The sequence below is a fragment of the Trichomycterus rosablanca genome, chromosome 21 (genome assembly GCF_030014385.1).
Source record: "Trichomycterus rosablanca isolate fTriRos1 chromosome 21, fTriRos1.hap1, whole genome shotgun sequence".
NCBI lineage: Eukaryota > Metazoa > Chordata > Actinopteri > Siluriformes > Trichomycteridae > Trichomycterus > Trichomycterus rosablanca.
In genome coordinates this window covers 1,392,501-1,408,050 of record NC_086008.1, presented here as the reverse complement: position 1 = coordinate 1,408,050, position 15,550 = coordinate 1,392,501, and the positions used below count along the sequence as shown (strand labels likewise).

At 49.8% G+C, this 15,550-nt stretch overlaps 1 protein-coding gene across 1 annotated transcript in view; it reads left to right on the top strand.

The window, feature by feature from the left end:
• znrf3 (zinc and ring finger 3) overlaps positions 1–15,550 on the top strand; it is a 63,894-nt gene that overhangs the window by 27,365 nt on the left and 20,979 nt on the right. The window contains exon 2 of the mRNA XM_063017881.1: positions 4,977–5,099. Coding sequence (XP_062873951.1) covers positions 4,977–5,099 — 123 coding nt within the window. The remainder of the gene's footprint in view (positions 1–4,976; positions 5,100–15,550) is intronic.

Genomic DNA, 15,550 nt, shown 5'->3' with positions numbered 1-15,550 from the left:
TTGGGGGAGGGGGGGGTATCGCCTTCTCACCGCGGATGCTCAGGGTCCCGTTGCGTGTTTATAGCTTCCCGAGTGCCAGGCCCTCCGCGTGCCTGAAGGTGTGGCCCCGCCCGCCGACTCGCCGCCGCGTGTTTGAATATTTACATGATATCGGGTGTCGCTCCCGGCGCTCTCGCCTGTAATGCCCGGCTCGCCCGGGTCTGTTTGTTTGGGGACGTATCTCCGGCGACGGCATGCGGCCCCCGGAACCGTCGCGGTCCTGTGCGAGGGAATCCGTCCTCGTATAGGGACGTCCGGGACTTTGAGGTCGCCCCTCGTGCCTTTGTTTTTTTTTTTTTTGCTTTTGTTTTGTTTTTTGGGCCCCGGTGCGACTTTTGCGACTGTGCCTCCACTGGTTTTGTGCGGCAGACAAAAGAGAGGAAGTCTCCCGCGCTGAAAAGGGGACCGGGCTCTCTTTTTTTTTTTCGGGAGATAATATTACAGGCCCCACCTGCACGGCTTCTCCAGCTGCCGCTCTGTAACTTTATCTGCTCGCTCTTCAAGGCTGCCATCTCCTTTGAAGTTATTTCCAGTGCTTGGGAAACCAGAAGACACGGGCACTCACGGGCACCGAGCTCCGCCCTCCCGGCTCCTCCTGCGCCCCTCCTGCGCCTCCTCTCCCTCCCGAATTGCTCGTCTCTTTTTTTTTTTTTTTTTCTCAGATAATAAAACGGCTGAGAGGTTCGCTGTGTGTGTTTACGCTGTAGCTCAGTTTTTAAAGTACTGGACTAGTGATCAGAGGTTGGCACTGTTGGGCCCCTGAGCGAGGCCCTCACCCTCAGTTCCACGAATTGTACTGCCTCAATTATAAAGCACTTTGGCTAGAAACAATAAGTGTAAATAGATGTTTTCCTACATAAATAGACACTTCGTGAAGAGCAATTAGGGATTAAGGGCCTCGCTCAGGGGCCCGGCGTTGGCACCAGTAGGACTTAAACCGGCAACCTTCCAGTTCAAAGAGCATGAGCATGGAGAATTGAACTCGAAGGCTTGTTCCTCTATCGCTCCACAGTTATTCTTTTATCGTTTTTATTATTCAGTGGATGGTGTTTACCATACTGATAGACCCTAAAAAGATCCAGACTGTTTAGTTGTGTTTTGGTGTAATAATCTTATTACACTTATTATAATTTTAATAACTGAGGAGCTCTGATGAGCTTTGTGGAGCTTTGAGGAGCTCTGAAAACCAGTGAGGAGCTTTGTGGAGCTCTGATGATCTTTGTGGAGCACTAAGAAGCTTTAAAGAGCTCTGAAAACCAGTGAGGAGCTTTGTGGAGCTCTGATGATCTTTGTGGAGCACTAAGAAGCTTTGAAGAGCTCTGAAAACCAGTGAGGAGCTTTGTGGAGCTCTGATGATCTTTGTGGAGCACTAAGAAGCTTTAAAGAGCTCTGAAAACCAGTGAGGAGCTTTGTGGAGCTCTGATGAGCTTTGCGGAGCACTAAGAAGCTTTTAAAAGCTCTGAAAACCAGTGAGGAGCTTTGTGGAGCTCTGATGAGCTTTGTGGAGCACTAAGGAGCTTTGAGGAGCTCTGAAAACCAGTGAGGAGCTTTGTGGAGCTCTGATGAGCTTTGTGGAGCACTAAGGAGCTTTGAGGAGCTCTGAAAACCAGTTAGGAGTTTTGTAGAGCTCTGATGAGCATTGTGGAGCTTTATGGATCTCTGATGAGCACTGAGGAGCTTTGTGGAGCGCTGAGGAGCTTTGTGGAGCTCTGATGAGCATTGTGGAGCTTTATGGATCTCTGATGAGCACTGAGGAGCATTGAGGAGCTTTGAGGAACTCTTGGACTTGTTTGAAAGGCTCTTTGCTGGGTCCCGAATGTGCAGACCAAAACCAGGGCCACTCTTAGTAGTCTGAGGGCCCGAGGGACTCGCTGCTGGCTTTGATCAAGTGTTCCTCCACCTCTTCTGGCAGGACAGTTTGTTATTCCAGGAAATCCTCCTCACTCCCTCGTGGTCAAGGACGCGGGGGCAGAGGCGGCGGGGCGACGGAGATGAGGAGGGTACAGGAGCGTGTGGGTGGGGGGGTACTCGTGAAAATGCACATTTTGGTGGTTCTTCTAGATCCCTATGTAGTGCTATAACACACACAGAGGAACACTATACCCTGAAGTAACCCTCCACCACCCTTGCCAGCCCCTTGACCAGACCGCGGCGGCAACAAGGCGACATGAACCAGCGTGTCTGTAGGTGAGGCCGCTCAGGATCAAACCCACGTCTCTGCAGTTGTGGGTTCCATGGTCATTACTATGGAGTTCCCACAGGTTCTTCCCAGTATTTTGGAGTGTGTCTGTGGGGATTCGTGCACGTTCAGTAAAAAGAGCATTTGTTGGGTGTCCTGGCTGGCAGTCGACATTCTGATTCATCCCGAAGGTGTTCAGCATGTCCAGGCTGCTGGAGTTCCTTTACATTAGACTTGAAACAGAACAGGGACGGGACTTCCCTAAACTGTTGGCACACACTTTCTCAGGCCAAAAGTATTCGGACGCCTGATCGTGACCATTTCTGACAGAACAGCCGCTCGTCTGTGGAGTGTGTCTGTGGGGATTTGTGCCCATTCAGTAATACAAAACATGGCCGCGTTTGTAAGGCTGGGCGCTGATCGATCAGTCGGTGTTCCGGTTCATCCCAGAGCTGTTGAGTGGGGCTGAGGTCAGGACTCTGTGTACAGGCATACTGGAACATGTAAGGTCCTTCCCTAAACTGTTGCTACATTTGATTTATTACACCTGTTAGTAACTGCTGTGGCTGAAACACATGAATTCATGGGCAGTTGTAGCCTAGTGGTTACGGTACCGGACTAGTAATCAAAAGGTTGCTGGTTCAAGCCCGTCCACTGCCAGGTTGCCACTGATGGGCCCTTCAGCAAGGCCCTTAACCTTCAATTGCTTAGAATATATAGTCACAGTAATGTAAGTCGTTTTGGAGCAATGTAAATGTAATTAGGAGGGGCGTCCCAATACTTTTGTCCACACGTTCCTATTAAATGTGCAGCCGCCGGTTTCGGAGTGGATGCTTGTGGTCGCGGTTTGGGTGTCGGATGGTAAAACGGACCTGTGCGGCCGAAACAGATCCCGACCTCGACCCCGCCGCCACGCCCGAGGTGGGCCCCGCCCCCCGCCGCACGCACCAGCGCGCCACCTTCGTCCGAGCATGTGAAACCACCGGCAGGTTCACGGGACGGTGCCGACTGCATTCCTTCAGGTCTGCTTTTCTTGGCCAGTGCTCGTCCCGCCTGGCTTCAGGGGCCCGAGAGTCAAAAAAATAAATAAACAAGCGCTAATGTGCTAAACTTCTCATGTTCTGTATTAGTGGATGAAAATAACGTCGTGTTTTTAATAAACGTTTGGGGTTTTTTTTCTGCGCTGGGTGACTTTGGGTGGAAGCTATTCTGTCCCCGCGCGGCCCGCGCTGCTAAATACGTTCCGCTAATAGAGCTGTTTGAAATGTTAGCAGCTAGCCTCGTTAATCTGATCCTAGCGCTGCCTGGAACGCCCGCTGGCAGGTGGCGGGAGCTACAAAATAATTAGCGGCTCGCCGACGTTGCTAGAGGAGCGCCGGGATCTGTGAGCGCAGTACAGGGCATCAGTCCGTCAGAAAGAACGCCGGCAAACGGTAAACCTACTTCTGGAACTTAGACGTCTAAACTCATCAGGCCAGTTCACTCTGGAATGTTCTGCTCTTTTTAGGGGCAAATGACTGGACTAGTATTCATAAGGTTGCTGGTTTAAGTCCCACCACCTCCACCAATCTGCCACCGTTGGGCCCCTGAGCGAGGCCCTCAACCCTCACTCGCTTGAATTATATGTAAACGTCTCATATGGAGAGACATACACTACATGGCCAAAAAGAAGGCTTCACAAGACTTTGGAGTATGTCTGTTGGAATTTGTGCCCGTTTAATCCAAACAGCATTTGACAGAGCTGTTGAGTGGAGTTGAGGTCAGGCCTCTGTGCAGGACACTTCATGTCTTTATAGACAGCCTCGTTTACATTCCTTGACCTGGTCACGTTAATGACGCACCCCCAAAAGCCCTACATTCACAACCGAAAACATGGCAGACCCCCTTTCGGCTGTAGTTCCCCCTGTGACCACCAGGGGCAGAGTTCTACCCGTTACACTTGAATCTTTTTGCCATCATGATTGGTCATTTACGTTTGCGGCATTTGGCGGACGAATTTTATTAAGAGAGACTTACAACTGTGACTGAATAAAGGGTTAAGGGCCTCACTTAAGGGCCCAACAGTGGTGCCCTGGTGGAGGTGGGGCTTAAACCAGCAACCTTCTGATCACTAGTCTAGTACCTTAACCGCTGCCCTACAAAACAAAGTTAGGACCGTTTACATTTATGTTTGCGGCATTTAGCGAACGCTTTTATCAAGAGCGACTTACAATTGTGACTGGAGGGCTAAGGGCCTCGCTTAGGGGCCCAACAGTGGTGCCCTGGCGGAGGTGGGGCTTAAAATAGCAACCTGCTGATCACTAGTCTAGTACCTTAAGTGCAGAACAACCTCACAGGATTAAGAGTACCGTATTTATGCCGTGATGCCCACAGGGTGCCTGCTGGTTTTAGGGTGGTGGTGCCTGTGTAGAAGGCTCAGTGTGTGATACTGAAGGTTGTGTCGGGGGAGTGTTTGTTACTAGGGTCATAGCCAGTTCCCCTATTCTGCTGGAGACCCCGTTGGTGTATGAGGAGGGTATATTCTCCTGACACGCACTCCGTCCGATGCGCGTGAGCTCCACCGATCCCTTCTTGTTCATGCACAGAGAGTTGTGCATGTCTATGGGAATTTGTGCCCGATTCCAGAACATCATGAGGACCTGATGTAGTTCCAGGAACCTTTTTTCGGTTCCTCTTGCTGAGCGAGTGGTTCTCTGTGGATCTCTGTGGTTCTCTGTGGTCCTGGTGTAAATATCTCTGGACGTTGTTTGTGTTGCAGATGCACCCGCTGGGACTGTGTAATAATAACGACGAGGAGGACCTGTACGAGTACGGATGGGTGGGCGTGGTCAAACTGGAACAACCCGAACTGGACCCCAGCTGCCTCACCGTACTGGGAAAGGTAACGTTCACACACATCACCAACGGGGGGATGCTCGGATTTTTGGGGGGACGGATGAGTGGACGAGTGGACGGATGGATGAATTGGTCTGAGAACAGGTGAGTAGATGATTGGACGGGTGTACGTAGGCTGTGTGAAGGGTTTATGAAGTGTGTACGAAGGGTGGACATAGGGTGTATGAAATGTGTACGTAGGGTGGACGAAGGGTGGACATAGGGTGTACGCAGGGTGTACGCAGGGCTGGGCGATTTTCATGATTAATTCGGTTCATTCGAATGAACGTTTTCACCCGATGTTAGAAATGTGACAATCGCGATTGTTTACATACTTTATATTTTGATTAAAATACTAACATGTCACGAGGCAGAAACTGAGCAGACGCTCGCGGAATATAAATCAAAGAAAGTTTAATATCAAAAAGGCAAAAACAGTGTACAAAATCAGGTAAAACTAAAACAGTAAACTGAAGACAGCAAGGATTCTACACGCTAACGGTTAGATTCAGTAATAAGGAGCGCAAACACGATCGGCAAAACGAGACACACGGACAGAAGAGTTTAATTAAGATTCACTGAATCGAACACAGCTGAAACGAATCAAAACTCCGGAGCCGATGAGCGCGATCAGGATTGGCTGACCGGGGACATGTGATAATCACGTGAGAGTCCGTGGGAGCATGGGAATTGTAGTCCATATTGTTAGAAGCAGATCTTAAGACCTCCATCCACCCCCCAGTCACAAGAGGACAAAATCAAAGCTGAGCTGAGTGATTACTTGATGAAGTGTGGACGTAGGGTGGACATAGGGTGTATGAAGTGTGGACGTAGGGTGGACATAGGGTGTATGAAGTGTGTACATAGAGTGGACGAAGGGTGTATGAAGTGTGGACGTAGGGTGGACATAGGGTGTATGAAGTGTGTACATAGAGTGGACGAAGGGTGTATGAAGTGTGTATGTAGGGTGGACGTAGAGAGAACATACCAAACTTCTCACAGACAGTAAGTGGAGGCAGTGATAGATCTTGGGTCTCTGGGACTGGTTGCTTGGACGGGTCTCCACACACACACACACACACACACACACACACACACAGCAGGTCAGTGTGAGATGGATGGAGGAGTGTGAGGCCCGTTTCTCTCTGGTTCCTCTTTCATGTTTGTGTTGCTGATATTATCTCCACCGATTTTCCTTTACTTTGGGGTTAAAGGTCGCCCCCTCGGTGGGCGGGGCACCCCCCTCTCACATTGGCCCCTCGCCCGGTATGAAATCACGGCTTTGGAGCCCGCTGAGCCGGTTGCCATGGTCACGGTGAAGCCTCTGGTGTCATGTGTTTGAAAGTGAGCCGAACCAAGGAGCCTGAATAGGAGGAGAGAAGTGAAGCTTTAATAAAGTTCACAGGGGGTGGAGAGAGGGGGGGGGGGCGAGAGAGAATGTGAGCGAGACTGAGAGAGAGAGAGAAAGGGAGAGAAAGGAAGTGAGATTAACAGCAAGTGCAAGGGAAGAAGAGGGTAAAACTCACTGAGAGAGAGGGAGAGAAAGAAGAGAAGAGAGAAGGTAAGAGTGAGAGAGGGTGAGTGTGAGAGAGAATGTGAGCAAGAATGAGAGAGAGAGAGAGAGAGAGAGAGAGAGAGAGAGAGAGAGAGAGCAAAAGAGAGAAAAAGGATTTGAGAGACATCAAGTGCAAGGAAAGAAGAGAGAGGTAGAACAGGGAAACTTGCTGAGATCAGAGAGAGAAATAAATGAGAGAGTGGGTAATGAGAGCAAATGAGAGAAATAGAGAGTAAATGTGAGTGTGAGAGTGAAATATAGGTAAAGAGTGTGAGAAAAAGTGAGAGACTGAGCAAGTGCAAGGAAAGGAGAGAGAGGTAGAACAGGGGAATTGCTGAGAAATGAGAAATAGAGAGAGTAAATGTGAGCGATACAGTGAAATATAGAAAAAGAGTGTGAGAGAAAGAAAGTGAGAGAGTTGGAGCAAGTGCAAGGAAAGGAGAAAGATAGAATGTGAGTGAGACAGAGAGAGAGAGCTAGAGAGAGAAAGTGAGAGTAACAGCAAGTGCAAGGAAATGAGAGATAGGTAGAACAGTGGAACTTGCGAATGAGTAAGAAAGAGAGAGTTAAGGAGTGAAATATAGAGAGTGTAAGAGAAATGGCAAGTGCAAGGGAAGGAGGGTGAGGTAGAACAGGAAGAGTAAGAGAATGTGAGAGCCAATCAGTGAAAGAGTGAGAGAGACGAAGCAAGTGCAAGGAAAGGTGAGAGAGGTGGAACAGTGGAACTCACTAAGAGAGGGAGAGCACAAACAAGAGTGAAAGGGTGAGAGAAACAAGAGAAAAAAAGAGCATGAGAGAGTAAATGAGAGTGAAAGAGAATAAAAGAAAGAGTTCAAATAGAAAAAAAGAAAGAGAAAGTGAGAGAAACAGCAAGTGCAGGGGAAAGAGAGAGGCAGAACAGGCGAGAGAGGAGAGGAGAGAAGGCGCAAGAGACCGAGAGCAAGAGAAGAAACAGTGAGAGAGCAGGAGAGAGAGAGGAAGCGAATGAGAGAGCAGGGGAGAGAGCAAACGAGAGTAAAAGAGAATGAACGAAAGAGATAAAAAGGAAGAAAGTGGGAGAGAGGAGGAGAGAAGGCGCAAGAGACCAAGAGCAAGAGAAGAAATAGTGAGAGAGCAACCAACAGAGTTCTTTACTAATGTAAATAAATTCTCTGTGATGTTGAATGTGTATAAAGGTGTAATTATACGAGTGTGGTTTATGTAAATTGGGGCGTCAGGGACAGTTTAAGCGTTTTCGGTACACGGAGGGAGACGTTAGCCGGCGTGCTAGCGGCGGGTTGAACGTCCTGACGCTAACTGTGTTAGCTTAGTACGCTAAAACCGCGGTGATGTAAAGTAGAGCGTCTAAATAATCTGATTATGAGTCCAGGTCTGATTAGAATCCTCTCTACTGAGGAGCTGATCAGGTAGGTAGAGGGAGCAGGGCGGGTCACCAGGTTTTAACACAGACCCCTTGTGTGTGTGTGTGTGAGAGTGTGAGAGAGAGAGTGTGTGAGAGAGAGAGTGTGTGAGAGTGTGTGTGAGAGTGTGTGTGAGTGTGTGAGAGTGTGTGTGAATGAGTGTGAGAGTGTGTGAGTGTGTGTGTGAGAGTGTGTGAGTGTGTGAGTGTGTGTGTGAGAGTGTGTGTGGTTTAAACCTTCCTCTGCGTTTGTCCAGGGAGAATCGCTGCTCAACCCGAAACGGATCGCATTACAAAGACACACACACACACACACACACACACACACACACACACACACACAGGCTTTCACTTATTCACACACACACACACACACGCACACAGGCTTTCACTTATTCACACACACACACACACACACACACACACACACACAGGCTTTCACTTATTCACACACACACACACACACACACACAGGCTTTCACTTATTCACACACACACACACACACACACAGGCTTTCACTTATTCACACACACACACACACACACACACACACACACACACACACACACAGGCTTTCACTTATTCACACACACACACACACACACACACACACACACACACACACAGGCTTTCACTTATTCACACACACACACACACACACACACACACACACACAGGCTTTCACTTATTCACACACACACACACACACACACACACACACACACACACACACACAGGCTTTCACTTATTCACACACACACACACACACACACACACACACACACACACACACAGGCTTTCACTTATTCACACACACACACACACACACACACACACACACACAGGCTTTCACTTATTCACACACACACACACACACACACACACACACACACAGGCTTTCACTTATTCACACACACACACACACACACACACACAGGCTTTCACTTATTCACACACACACACACACACACACACACACACACACACACACAGGCTTTCACTTATTCACACACACACACACACACACACACACACACAGGCTTTCACTTATTCACACACACACACACACACACACAAACGCAAACACACAGCGCGCCACTTCAAGGGAAGCCCAGATTAGAGCGGTATGAGGGCGGAGTGTACGAGCCCCTTTAATTATCCTGCGTCTGCCCGCTCTTTTCACCAGCAGCCACGCCCCGCTCTCCTAAATCACCCCGCTTCGCCCTTTCCTCTCCTCGTCTGCTCTCACTCGCTTCTTCTCACAGCTTCAGAACCTCATGTACGATTCCACATGCACCACGTGGTCAAAAGTATCCGGACGCCTGACCGCACGCTTGTCGGACGTCCCGCTTCAGAAACAAACTGTGTTAATAGAGCGACGTCTGTGTGACCACCTCAGCTGGAGCAGACACTCTTCTCACAGGGCTGTGGGAATTTGTGCCCGTTCAGTCAAAAGGTGGCAGCATTCGTACGGCTGGGCGCTGATTTATCAGTCGGTGTTCCGGTTTATCCCGGAGCAGTTGAGTGAGTCTGAGGTCAAGGCTCTGTGCAGGATGCTAGAGTTTCTTGCCTGCAGGGGGCCTTCCCTAAACGGTTGCTGCAAAATTGAAAGCTAAGTTGAGCTCAGTAATAAAAAAGGGGGTGTCCACATACTTTTGGTCACACACACGCACACAGTCATGATCTGGTTTCCTTCTGAGTCTGTTAAGCGGCACGGCTCACACTTTTACAGCCACCAGGAGGACGAGGTGGTACAGAGGCAACCATTTATATGGAGATGGAAAATAGTGCGTTTATAAAGCTCATAAACGAGTTCCGCCGATCCAAGGGATCTATTAGATGTTGATCTGATGGTGCGTGTGAGGGTGAGGGATCTATTAGATGTTGATCTGATGGTGAGGGTGAGGGATCTATTAGATGTTGATCTGATGGTGTGTGTGAGGTTGAGGGATCTATTAGATGTTGATCTGATGGTGTGTGTGAGGTTGAGGGATCTATTAGATGTGGATCTGATGGTGTGTGTGAGGGTGAGGGATCTATTAGATGTGGATCTGATGGTGCGTGTGAGGTTGAGGGATCTATTAGATGTGGATCTGATGGTGCGTGTGAGGGTGAGGGATCTATTAGATGTGGATCTGATGGTGCGTGTGAGGGTGAGGGATCTATTAGATGTGGATCTGATGGTGCGTGTGAGCGATCTATTAGATGTGGATCTGGCCACTGACCAGCGGGTGGTCCAGGAGATGAGCCAGACTCGTGAACACCAGACCTTCTTCTCTTGCAGAGTTTGGAGATCAGCGGGTGTGAGCGGGTTCCTCAGGAACATGGTGGTATTTGTGTTGTGTTCCGGTCAGTCCGGGGGGGGGGGGGGGGGGCGTCGGGCCCCTGCTAAGTAGTGCAGTAATAATGTGAGTGAATTTGGGGCCTCGTCTGGGATCTCGGCCCTGAGCTTCACACAGCTGAACATGATGCTGTAAAAACACATGTGAGAACCTGCAGGCCTGCAGCCAGGTCCTAAAGCCTGAAGATTAGGGTTGTGACTTCATTCATTTTCATGATGTACCACAGATTCATCCTGGTCAGGGTCACAGTGGGTCTGGAATCACTGAATTACAGGAGGGGTTCCAATACTTTTGTTGATACACTGTATGTCAAAACTGATGTCATGTGTTCAAGCTTGTGTTAACAGTCAGTTATTGACTAACGCTGATGGGTTATCGATCCTGAAGCTGCCGGCAGGCGTGTGGATTACGTGCTCCTTAAATACAACCCTGTAATACCACCTTAAATACCAACCCTGTAATATCAACTTGAATACCAACCTTGAATACCACCTTAAATACCAACCCTGTAATACCACCTTAAATACCAACCCTGTAATATCACCCTTAATTTCAACCCTGTAATACCACGTTAAATACCAACCCTGTAATACCACCTTAAATACCAACCCTGTAATACCACTTTAAATACCAACCCTGTAATATCACCCTTAATACAAACCCTGTAATACCACCTTAAATACCAACCTTGAATACCACCTTAATTACCAACCTTTCATACACTCCTGTTATACCAACTTTGAATACCACATTAAATACCAATTCTTTAATACTACCTCAAATACCACCTTAAATTCCACCTTAAATTCCAACCTTAAACACCAATCTTAAATACCACCCTAAAAACCACCTTAAATTCCAACCTTAAATACCACCTTAAACTCCAATCTTAAATACCACCCTAAATACCACCTTAAAAACCACCTTAAATTCCAATCTTAAATACCAACCTCATATCCTACCCTAAATACCAACCCTGTAATACCACCAGCAGACCAACCTCTCTGCTCCTCTCTGCTCCCCTCTGCTCCTCTCTGTTCCCCTCTACTCCTCTCTACTCCCCTCTGCTCCTCTCTGCTCCCCTCTGTTCCCCTCTCTACTCCTCTCTGCTCCTCTCTGTTCCCCTCTGCTCCTCTCTGTTCCCCTCTGCTCACCTCTGCTCCTCTCTGTTCCCCTCTGCTCCTCTCTGTTCCTCTCTGCTCCCCTCTACTCCCCTCTGCTCCTCTCTGCTCCCCTCTCTACTCCTCTCTGCTCCTCCTCTCTGTTCCTCTCTGCTCCCCTCTACTCCCCTCTGCTCCTCTCTGCTCCCCTCTGTTCCCCTCTCTACTCCTCTCTGTTCCCCTCTGCTCCTCTCTGTTCCCCTCTGCTCACCTCTGCTCCTCTCTGTTCCCCCTCTGCTCCTCTCTGTTCCTCTCTGCTCCCCTCTGCTCCCCTCTGCTCCTCTCTGCTCCTCTCTGCTCCCCTCTCTACTCCTCTCTGCTCCTCCTCTCTGTTCCCCTCTGCCCCCCTCTACTCCTCTCTGCTCCTCTCTGTTCCCCTCTGCTCCTCTCTGCTCCTCTCTGCTCCTCTCTACTCCTCTCTGCTCCTCTCTGCTCCTCTCTGTTCCCCTCTCTACTCCTCTCTGCTCCTCCTCTCTGTTCCCCTCTGCCCCCCTCTACTCCTCTCTGCTCCTCTCTGTTCCCCTCTGCTCCTCTCTGTTCCTCTCTGTTCCCCTCTGCTCCTCTCTGCTCCTCTCTGTTCCCCTCTGCTCCTCTCTGTTCCCATCTGCTCCCCTCTGCTCCCCTCTACTCCCCTCTGCTCCTCTCTGCTCCTCTCTACTCCTCTCTGCTCCTCTCTGCTCCTCTCTGTTCCCCTCTCTACTCCTCTCTGCTCCTCCTCTCTGTTCCCCTCTGCCCCCCTCTACTCCTCTCTGCTCCTCTCTGTTCCCCTCTGCTCCTCTCTGTTCCTCTCTGTTCCCCTCTGCTCCTCTCTGCTCCTCTCTGTTCCCCTCTCTACTCCTCTCTGCTCCTCCTTTCTGTTCCCCTCTGCCCCCCTCTACTCCTCTCTGTTCCTCTCTGTTCCCCTCTGCTCCTCTCTGCTCCTCTCTGTTCCCCTCTGCTCCTCTCTGTTCCTCTCTGTTCCCATCTGCTCCTCTCTGTTCCTCTCTGTTCCTCTCTGCTCCCCTCTGCTCCCCTCTACTCCCCTCTGCTCCTCTCTGTTCCCCTCTGCCCCCCTCTACTCCTCTCTGTTCCCATCTGCTCCCCTCTGCTCCTCTCTGTTCCCCTCTGCTCCTCTCTGCTCCTCTCTGTTCCTCTCTGCTCCCCTCTGCTCCCCTCTACTCCCCTCTACTCCCCTCTGCTCCTCTCTGCTCCTCTCTGTTCCTCTCTGTTCCCCTCTGCTCCTCTCTGCTCCTCTCTGTTCCCCTCTGCTCCTCTCTGCTCCTCTCTGCTCCTCTCTGTTCCCCTCTGCTCCTCTCTGTTCCCCTCTGCTCCCCTCTGCTCCCCTCTACTCCCCTCTGCTCCTCTCTGTTCCCCTCTGCTCCTCTCTGCTCCTCTCTGTTCCCCTCTGCTCCTCTCTACTCCCCTCTGCTCCTCTCTGTTCCCCTCTGCTCCTCTCTGCTCCTCTCTGCTCCTCTCTGTTCCCCTCTGCTCCTCTCTGTTCCCCTCTGCTCTCCTCTGCTCCCCTCTACTCCCCTCTGCTCCCCTCTGTTCCCCTCTGTTCCCCTCTGCTCCTCTCTGCTCCTCTCTGTTCCCCTCTGCTCCTCTCTGCTCCCCTCTGTTCCCCTCTCTACTCCTCTCTGCTCCTCCTCTCTGTTCCCCTCTGCTCCTCTCTGTTCCTCTCTGCTCCTCTCTACTCCCCTCTGCTCCTCTCTGCTCCTCTCTGTTCCCCTCTCTACTCCTCTCTGCTCCTCCTCTCTGTTCCTCTCTGTTCCCCTCTGCTCCTCTCTGTTCCTCTCTGTTCCCCTCTGCTCCCCTCTGCTCCTTTCTGTTCCTCTCTGCTCCCCTCTGCTCCCCTCTACTCCCCTCTGCTCCTCTCTGTTCCCCTCTGCTCCTCTCTGTTCCTCTCTGCTCCCCTCTACTCCCCTCTGCTCCTCTCTGTTCCCCTCTGCTCCTCTCTGCTCCTCTCTGCTCCCCTCTGTTCCCCTCTCTGCTCCCCTCTGGCCCCCTCTACTCCTCTCTGCTCCTCTCTGTTCCCCTCTGCTCCCCTCTGCTCCTCTCTGTTCCCCTCTGCTCCTCTCTGCTCCTCTCTGTTCCCCTCTGTTCCCCTCTCTACTCCTCTCTGCTCCTCCTCTCTGTTCCCCTCTGCCCCCCTCTACTCCTCTCTGCTCCTCTCTGTTCCCCTCTCTACTCCTCTCTGCTCCTCCTCTCTGTTCCCCTCTGCCCCCCTCTACTCCTCTCTGTTCCCCCCTCTACTCCCCTCTACTCCTCTCTGTTCCCCTCTGCTGCTCTCTGCTGGGGTGTTTTTGTCTCCTCGTGTATCCTGGTGAGGTCTTGGCAGATCTTTCCAGGATTAAAAAAACCCTCTAACCACATGTGAGGGAGCTCTGAGGCGGGAAGGCATGCCTTTATCTCCGAATAAACGCAGGAGGCAACACCAAATTACACCGCGCTTTCAGGAGCCGTAATGACTTTAATTATAGCAGAGCCGCTCAGGGTGGAGGTGGAGGTGGGGGGTGGAGGGGTGGAGGGGTGAAGAAAGCAAGTGAAAGTTTCCTCCTGAATCTGAAGTTACCAAATGCAACGTTTCCCTCCGTCCAGATACTATCGATCAAAGAGTTAGGCATGTAGAGTTAGGCGGCATAGAGTGTGTGTGTGTAGAGTTGTGTAGTGTGTGTGTGTTCTGATGTGTTAATTGTAGTCATGCTGTGTTCAGTTGTGTAGAGTGTATGTGTAGAGTTAGTTATGTAGAGTTGTGTAGTGTGTGTGTGTGTTCTCATGTGTAGTCGTGCTGTGTAGAGTTAGCGGTGTTGTGTGTGTAGAGTTGTGTAGAGTTGTGTAGTGTGTGTACAGTGTGTGTAGAGTTAGCTGTGTGTAGAGTTGTGTGTGTAGAGTGCGTGTGTGTAGTGTGTGTGTTCTGATGTGTTTTTTGTAGTCGTGCTGTGTAGAGTTGTGTGGAGTGTGTGTGTGCTCTCAGGTGTAGTCATGCTGTGTAGAATTAGTTGTGTAGTGTGTATGTAGAGTGTGTGTGTAGAGTTGTGTAGTGTGTGTGTTCTGATGTCTTGATTGTGGTTGTGCTGTGTAGCATGTGTGTAGTGTGTGAGTGTTATGTGTAGTCATGCTGTGTAGAGTTGACTGTGTAGAGTTGTGTGTGTAGAGTTGTGTGTGTAGAGTGTGTGTAGAGTGTGTGTAGAGTTAGCGGTGTAGTGTGTGTAGAGTTTATGTTCTCATGTAGAGTGTGTGTGTAGTGTGTGTGTAGTGTGTGTGTAGTTAATTGTGTGTGTAGAGTTAGGTGTGTAGAGTTGTGTGTGTAGAGTGTGTATAGAGTGTGTATAGAGTGTCTATAGAGTGTCTATAGAGTGTGTATAGAGTGTGTATAGAGTGTGTATAGAGTTAGCTGTGTAGAGTTGTGTGTAGCGTTAGCGGTGTAGAGTGTGTGTGTGTTCTCGTGTAGAGTGTGTGTGTAGAGTGTGTGTAGAGTTAGCGGTGTAGTGTGTGTAGAGTGTATGTTCTCATGTAGAGTGTGTGTGTAGTTAATTGTGTGTGTAGAGTTAGGTGTGTAGAGTTAGGTGTGTAGAGTTGTGTGTATAGAGTGTCTATAGAGTGTCTATAGAGTTTGTATAGAGTGTGTATAGAGTGTGTATAGAGTTAGCTGTGTAGAGTTGTGTGTAGAGTTAGCGGTGTAGTGTGTGTAGAGTGTGTGTGTAGAGTGTGTGTAGAGTTAGCTGTGTAGTGTGTGTGTGTGTGTAGAGTGTGTAGTTAATTGTGTGTGTAGAGTTAATTGTGTAGTTAGCTTTGTAGAGTTAGCTGTGTAGAGTTAGCTGTGTGTGTGTGCGAGTGTGTGTGTGTAGTGTGTGTAGTGTGTGTAGTTAATTGTGTGTGTAGAGTTAGCTGTGTGAGTGTGTGTAGTGTATGTGTAGAGTGTGTGTGTGTGGAGTTAGCTGTGTGTGTGTGTGTGTGGAGTTAGCTGTGTGTGTGTGTGTGTGTGTGGAGTTAGCTGTGTGTGTGTGTGTGTGTGTAGAGTG